Source organism: Colobus angolensis, unplaced genomic scaffold (genome assembly GCF_000951035.1).
Source record: "Colobus angolensis palliatus isolate OR3802 unplaced genomic scaffold, Cang.pa_1.0 Scaffold13, whole genome shotgun sequence".
NCBI lineage: Eukaryota > Metazoa > Chordata > Mammalia > Primates > Cercopithecidae > Colobus > Colobus angolensis.
Window position 1 is genome coordinate 4,932,272 of NW_012114252.1, and position 7,988 is coordinate 4,940,259.

General features: G+C 42.8%; 1 protein-coding gene across 2 annotated transcripts in view; it reads right to left on the minus strand.

The window, feature by feature from the left end:
- DCT (dopachrome tautomerase) overlaps positions 1-7,988 on the minus strand; it is a 42,720-nt gene that overhangs the window by 24,256 nt on the left and 10,476 nt on the right. For both annotated transcript variants that reach the window (XM_011933788.1, XM_011933787.1), the window contains exons 2-5: positions 6,886-7,185; positions 4,595-4,695; positions 3,639-3,805; positions 37-216 (exon numbers count right to left, since the gene is read on the minus strand). In XM_011933788.1, coding sequence (XP_011789178.1) covers positions 37-216; positions 3,639-3,805; positions 4,595-4,695; positions 6,886-7,185 — 748 coding nt within the window. The remainder of the gene's footprint in view (positions 1-36; positions 217-3,638; positions 3,806-4,594; positions 4,696-6,885; positions 7,186-7,988) is intronic.

Below are 7,988 nucleotides of genomic sequence, written 5' to 3' on the forward strand. Positions count from 1 at the left end.
TGTACATGCAGGTCCAGCAGAGCTAAGAGCACCCACCTGAAACTGAAGGTAGAGTTCTGGAAGAAGGGAGGATTGTCAAACTTCTGGAGAGACAGGCAATCTCGTATGTTTTTTAAGGTTGGCAATTTCACACTATTTCTTCCCATTTGATTTCTTCTCAGCAAACCTTCATAGGTTCCATTGCACAAGGTGACCCGGTGGTTGTAGTCCTCCAAGCTAAGATTTGTAATAAGATTTAAAATAATATGTCTTGGCTGGGTGCGGTGGCTCACGTCTGTAATCCTAGCACTTTGAGAGGCTAAAGCAGGTGGATCCCGTGAGGCCAGGAGTTCGAGACCAGCTTGGCCAATATGGCAAAGCCCCGACTCTACTAAAAATACAAAAATCAGCTGAGTGTGGTGATGTGTGCCTGTTGTCCCAACTACTCAGGAGGCTGAGGCAGGAGAATCGCTTGTCCCAACTACTCAGGAGGCTAAGGCAGGAGATGGAGGCTGCAGTGAGCAGAGATCATGTCACTGCCCTCCAGCCTTGGTGACAGAGTGAGACTCTGTCTCAAGAAGAAAACAAAAACAAAAACAAAAAGTAATATGTCTTAACTTGTGGATGGTATTATAAATTTGCGCCAAGCAAACCAATCAGGGTCACAATCATGGTAAAATTTTATTACAATTACTTTACCAGAGTTAACAATGCGTGGTAAAAAGTACTATACCTGAAAGCCATTATGGGTTGAGAAATTCCAAAAATGTAGATGCACCAAATATGGACATGGGTATAAATATGAATAATCATTACCATTCTGTTGGAAAGACAGTGAGAGGGTTTACAAGGCAAAATGACTCCTATTGTGTGCATTTGAATCTTGAGTAACTGAAGGGAGAATAGGATGGTTCATATTATGCTGAGCAAACCAGTTTTGGCAGAAATGATGTGTAAAGTTACGAAAGTATTTTAGGCAAATTGAAGGCAAACAGGGGAAGTCAGAGTAAAAGCAGATGAAAGTACACAAAGGGGAGATATTAGAAGAAACGCTGCGTTGGAAAATGTTCCAAGGTAGTAGAGTATCGATAGTTATGTGCTCAGCACGGGCTGAGAAGTTCCCATGTCCATAAGACATTATATCCTACATGCCTGCTGTGGCCTGGATTCCACCATCAGAATAGTGTTTATTTCTTTCTATTTATTTTTTTCTTTTTTATTTAGAGGTAGGGTCTCACTCTGTTGTACAGGCTAGAGTGCAGTGGCAAGATCACAGCTGACTGCAGCCTTGAACTCCTGGGCTCAAGCAATCCTCCCGCCTCAGCCTTCCTAGTAGCTGGGACTACAGGTGCACATCACTACAACTGGCCAATTTTTGTGTTTTATTTTTGTTTTTTTGAGACAGAGTCTCACCCTGTAGCCCAGGCTGGAGTGTAATGGCACACTGCAACCTCTGCCTCCTGAGTTCGAGCAATTCTCCTGCCTCAGCCTCCTGAGTAGCTGGGACTACAGGCTCATACCACCACGCCCAGCTAATTTTTGTATTTTAAGTAGAGACAGGGTTTCACCATGTTGGTCAGGCTGGTCTCGAACTCCTGACCTCAGATGTTCCTCCCGCCTCGGCCTCCCAAAGTGCTGAGATTATAGGCATGAGCCACCGCGCCCAGCTGCGCTCACTTTTTAAGCTTTTTGTAGAGACAGGGTTTCACTACATTGCCCAGGCTTGTCTCGAAGTCTTGGCCTCGAGCAACCCTCACACCTTGGGCTCCCAAAGGGCAGACCATTATTTCACTGGTAGAGAGAAAAATGTAAAGATGTTATTGTGAGGGTTTTCATGATTAGGGGTAGGACTGAGTATGTGAGAATAGAATCAGCACATCCACAGGGATGAAAGAGGCCAGGACCTAAACCCTAAGCTAAAAAAGGTCTCCAAGGGCTCCCAGGCAGCATTTCCCAAAGTGGATTCCAATGGGATGCCCTGTGAAGTAAGAGCTCCAGGGTCAGGCAAGGTTAGGCTCCTCTTGAGAAAGCCTAACACATTTATCTATGGAAGGCTTGAAGACATTCTAAAAATGTAAAAACCTTTTAAACTCAGCCTTCTGTAAATTTGCTTGATGACAGAAATCTCTTTTCACGTACCATCCTCTATTATCCCAAGGTACGGTGGGAAACGGCGCTTGATGGAATTAAGCTCAGTCACGGAAAGAGCACTGATGATGGCCCTACTTGTGGAGCACTGTTCTGAGCACCGGACGAGATGCACAGGATGTGGAAGACGAAGTCCCTGCTAGCTGGGCCTGGGCCCCTCAAAACGCGTACCTGCCCAGGCTCAGGGTGTTGGCAGTGAAGCCTAGGGTCAGGGGAAGCCTGAGCTCTGTGCCCTGGAGCAGTCTAAGGACCTGGGAGGAAAGTAGAGCAGTGGGGTTTAAAACATGGGGATTCTGAGGCCAGTCGTGGTGGCTCAGGCCTGTAATCCCAGCACTTTGGGAGGCCGAGGCAGGCAGATTACATGAGGTCATGCGATCAAGACCACCCTAGCCAGGCATGGTGGCGCAAACCTGTAGTCCCAGCTACTCAAGAGGCTGAGGCAGGAGAATCGAGTCAGAGGTTGCAGTGAGCCGAGATCACACCACTGCACTCCAGCCTGGTGACAGAGTGAGACCCCGTTTCAAAATAAAGAGGCGCAGGGGGAGGGGGGACATGGATTTTGGAGGGAAAAAATGAATAAAGGAAGGTGAGGAGCCTCTTGGGAAATTTTTTGCTGTAATGTGTTCCAGGACAGAGAAACAAATTTAAGGAGTCTTTGAGGACAGAACTCTTCATGGGCTGCAGGCCAGGCCACTGACCTGTGTGTGAAGTCTTTAGCATGTCAGAGACCATCCTTCCCTGGCTGTCCCCAAGCCCCCGTCCTCCTCAACTCACCAGCATCCCATGGCTCAGCCATATCAGGCTGTTTCCAGAGAATTATCTAACTTCACGCATGATGTTCCCTCTACCAAGGACTCACCCACTGCCCTCCCACACTCCCCTCACCCTCCTCTACACCTGACTAAGGCCTGTGCCCCTTCCCTTCTCAGAACCACCATCTCTGCCTCTTTGGGACTTGCCCAGACTCTCTTCTTGTCTTTGTGTATACATCTATTACAGTGCTTCTCACACTCAATTGTAATTTACTCACAAGAAATCTATCTTTGTTAATACAAGACAATATTCAAAAGGGAGGTTTTATTTCACTCATCTTTGTATTCTCGGCAGTAACTACATCACGTAGGATATGGTGGTGTTTAGCAAATGTTGACTGAATGCAAGAACTACTCTTAATTTGATTAGGTTGGTGTAAAAGTAATTGCAGTTTTCGCTGTTACTTCTAATGGCAAAAACCGCAATTACATTTGCACTAACCTGAAAAAACGAATCTGACTTCAAAATGAATGATGACCAAGCATAATCAATTCACAAATGTGATTTTGATATATCTGTTCTTTTAATTAAAGAGCTTAGAATTTTTGAAATCCCACCTCCCATAGGAAAACTGTTTTCAGAAACATGTAAATAGGATACCACATGCCTAAGAAACAGAACTATAAAGTGACTTCTCCATGTCTCAGACATCAGAAAAGACTATCACTGGACACCACTGCAGGTATAGGAGCCATTACCTATCACACACAGTTTCCCAGCTGGAGAATCTTGAGTTCTGACTAATCAGAGTCGGATCATCTGGTCTCGCTGCTCCAAATAGCTGGTCTGTACACACATCACACTCGTTCCTCCCAGTGGCAAAGTTCCAGTAGGGCAAAGCAAAAGACTCATTGCCAATGAGTCGCTAAAAGCAAAGGGCAGGACTAGTCATTTAATCTATGCCATCAGATACAACAAGAAAGCATACAAGGCAAAGACTGATACGTATCTCAACCAAACGTCTAACAAGACTAAGAGTACCAGATGGATAAATGAATGAAGAAACTGTGACATAAATCAGTGTGTGTATATTATATATACACAAAATACATATTATATATATATATATAATCAGTGTGTGTATATTATATATAATATACATATATATACTGTATACAATGAAATATTATTCAGCCTTTTAAAAGGAGATCCTGCCATTTGCAACAACATAGATGAATCTAGAAGACATTAGGCCAAGTGAAATAAGCCAGACACAGAAAGGAAAACACCGTATGATCTCACTTATAGGTGGGATCTAAAGAAAATAAGAAAAAAGAAAAAGAAACAATGAATACATAGAAAGAGAGTTACATAGTAGTTACAAGGGACTGGGAGAAATGGGAAGAGGTAGACTGAAAGGTGCAAAGTTGCAGTTATGTAGGATAAATAAGTCTAGAGGTCTGAGACTATAGTTAAGGTTGTATTGTGTACTGGTAATTTGCCAAGAGAGTAGACCTTAGGTACTCTTACCACACACACACAAAAAGAGATATTTCTATGTGATGCTGAGTATATTAACTTGCTTTAGTGCACTAATCACTTACCTTATATGAACATCAAGATAAGTATATCAAAACTCACATTGTATGGCTTAAATATATACAATAAATTTTTTTAAAAAATGAAAAGTACTAAATGCATAGTTTTGACCTACCTGGAGATCTCTTTCCAGACACAACAAATGGTACCGGTGCCAGGTAACAAAAGCAGGTCCTTGATGTGAGAAATCTATGGCCCTGTAGGGGCGTCCTGGTCCTGAAACAATTGGGAAACATATTAGAGATGACAGAATAGAATTTTTTAAATGTTAAATCTTGCCTAGGCTTTATCTATAGAGCCAATAAGTCCCTGATGTTTTATAGTAGTAAGAAAAAAGTTTGTTGTTATTTCTCTCTCCAAAAGCAACAGCAATGACATGAATTTCAGAAGTAACTAGTACTTTTAGGATAAACCCTCCTTTATCTGTCAAAAGGTTGATTTCTAGCAGAGATCCAGGAAATTCAGGTGACTTTCAGCCCCTGATACATATTTAATTTGTAAGCAACAATCCATTCAGGTGAAATAAACTATCCAAAAGAATAGATCATTAAGACCTAAATGAATTATATTTTTAAAAGGCATTTGCTAACCTATGTTTCACAAAGGTATAAATTTAAAAGGGAGGGATTAATAATATCATCACTTCTACTGCACTTAGTCCTAACGCAGTATTTATGTAACCAAAAAGAACTTTCACGTATTTTGCCTCACCCATCAATCTGTTATAACTACTAGCTGACAAGCATGCTCACTGAGACCAGAAGAGAGAAAAATACATTCAAGCCATTTAGGCTGGACACTGGAACTGCCAATTTTAGTGAAAAGCTCTGGACGATTTAATGACCTCCTTACTGCCTGGTCCATCCTTCTTCCCTTTTTCATAACAGCTTTGATGGTTATGTAGACACTTTAGCTAACTTTAGTTCTTGTTCAAAATACCTATAATAACTTCAGAGAGTTGAACAGACATGAATATAAATTTAATTCCTAGCTATGACCAGAAACTATCATTTTCTTTTCCTCTTGAGAGACTACCCTCTCATAAAGCAAAAATTCCTCAGAGTGATGACAGGAAAACTATAAAGGTTTATAGCCAAAAGAGCCTCCTTATCTATCGATAAAGAAAGACAGATGCTTACCTGTAAGGCAAGTTTTAAAAGACTCACACTGAGAAAAGCACTGCTGTCCCTGATGTTGGCTACACAGCCCTGTTTCATGTTTAATCCAGAGCAAGGTTTCAAATTCTCAGAACCCAACCACAAGAGGGTATCAAGTGAATGGGAACAAGTGATGAGCAGAGGGATGAACGTGTCCAAACACAAGAGGGTATCAAGTGAATGGGAACAAGTGATGAACAGAGGGATGAACGTGTCCAAACACAAGAGGGTATCAAGCGAATGGGAACAAGTGATGAGCAGAGGGATGAACGTGTCCAAATCAGAATCTTGCTCTTCAAAGTGAGCTTGATGTCTTCATTCATCCTGACCCCAATGAAGGACCCCAAAAATGGGGACAGGTGCAGGTACAGCCATGCATTCAAGGACTGCTATGAGAAGAATGTAGGACGGAGTCAAGCCCTCCTAGAATACATTGGTGTCTGTGGCTTTCCTTTGACTGAAAAATAAGGACAAAGCTGAACCTACTTGATCCATGACGTTTATAACAGACAACCACCTCATTCCAAGTCCTATCCAGGCCCCAATTTTTAAGACCTGGAAGGGCGGGTCACCAATTTCTCAAGCATCCAACATGACTGTGTTGCAAATAGCTAAGCAGCAGAAACTCTACATTGCTGTGGCTAAGCTTGTACTTTTCCTTGACAATACAGCTCCAAGAAACCGGGGGGTTCTGGACCATGCAGGAGTACCATAAATGATTATCTGAATGTCAATCATGTGATAGACTGCCTAAAATCCACCCGAAGTTGATATATCATGTGAGTTTAACAAGATACCCACTTCCAACATGCGCACTCTAATTCCGCCCAAAGAAGCTTCATGTGCCTTGGCACATGTTCAGTTAATTCCTCTAATTTGGAGAAAAGGTCAGAGAGGGCATCCATGGCCAGATTTGCAAATATTTTCTTCTGAAATCAAAAGGAATTCACTTCCACCTCACCAACTCATGCTTTTGATGATTAACAGCTTCACAGAGAAGAGTTAACACTTTGAACCAAGAAGATACAGTAGAGGAGAGAGCATTTAAAGTGTCTGCAGCCAATGTGCAGGAAGAAACTGCGTCTTTCTAACTCCAGGCAGTATTTGATAATTCTACGACTTTCATAAACCTAAGGCTGCCTTGAGGTTGCTCTCTTGTTAATTAACTTGCATGAAATTACTTCCCACTGCCATACCCTCAACCCAAACAAAATCTAATAATATACCTTCAGCCAAGGAAAAAACTCACCTAATAATGTATCTCTAACAGAATAATAATGCAGCCACACAAAAAAATCATAAACACTGCAGTTGGCAAACTGCGGCTGGGTCCCATTGGGCCCAAGCAGGCCTAGCCAGTGTTGCGTGGTGATCACGTAGTCGGGGTGTATGGTCTTCTTTGCAAGATCTAAGGCGCCCAAGAACTGCTCTCTCTCCTGAGGACTCAAGGAATGGATGTTCTGCCGAATCACTGGCGGTTTCTTCCGATCGCAGTTGGGGCCGGTCCAGCCAAACTTGCAGTCTCCACAATTATAGCCGGCAAAGTTTCCTAGTTCACAAAACAGAAAGATGGAAAGGGAAGTGGGTTTATGTCGTTTGGAAGAAATTTCTGAATTTGTACTCTGAAATTTGAAAGAAAGTGAAGATGAAAGTGCTTACACAAAGGCAAAGAAAGTCCATTTTCCTCCCGTGGTCTTCTCTTAAATGTTTCTATCTCCAAGTGGACTAAGCACTAGAGATTTTCCTAGACACATTCCCAGCAACGAAACAGGACATGAAATACGTTGTATACTGCAATGAGCTAAACTGTGTTACCCCAAGTCCTAGCCCCCAGTATACCTAGTATGTGACTATATTTGGAGATAGTGCCTTTAAAGAGGTAATTAAGGGTAAATGAGGTCCTTAGAGTAGGCCCTAATCCAATATGACTGGCGTCCTCAAAAGAAGAGGAAATTTGGACACAGTTTTGGAAGGAAAACCACATGAAGACACAGGGAGAAGACAGCGATCTGCAAGCCAAGGAGAGAGGCCTCAGAGGAAACCAGCTCCCTGATCTCAGCCATCCAGCCTCCAGAACTGTGGGAGGGTGAATTTCAGTGTTTAAGCTGTCTAGTCTGTGGGACTTTGTTATGGCACCACCAGCAGACTCATGCACACACTCCTTCCTCCCAGGATCGCAAAGGTGTCTCCTCCTGTGCCCGCTTCATGCCCACAAAAAGGGATGACACAGAACAGTTCTTCGATTTAGAGAAGGAAGAAAATACACAGCAAGCTAAAGATGAAACCAAAATAAATACATGGCTGGGCCCAGTGGCTCACCGCCTGTAATCCCATCACTTTGGGAGGCCAAGG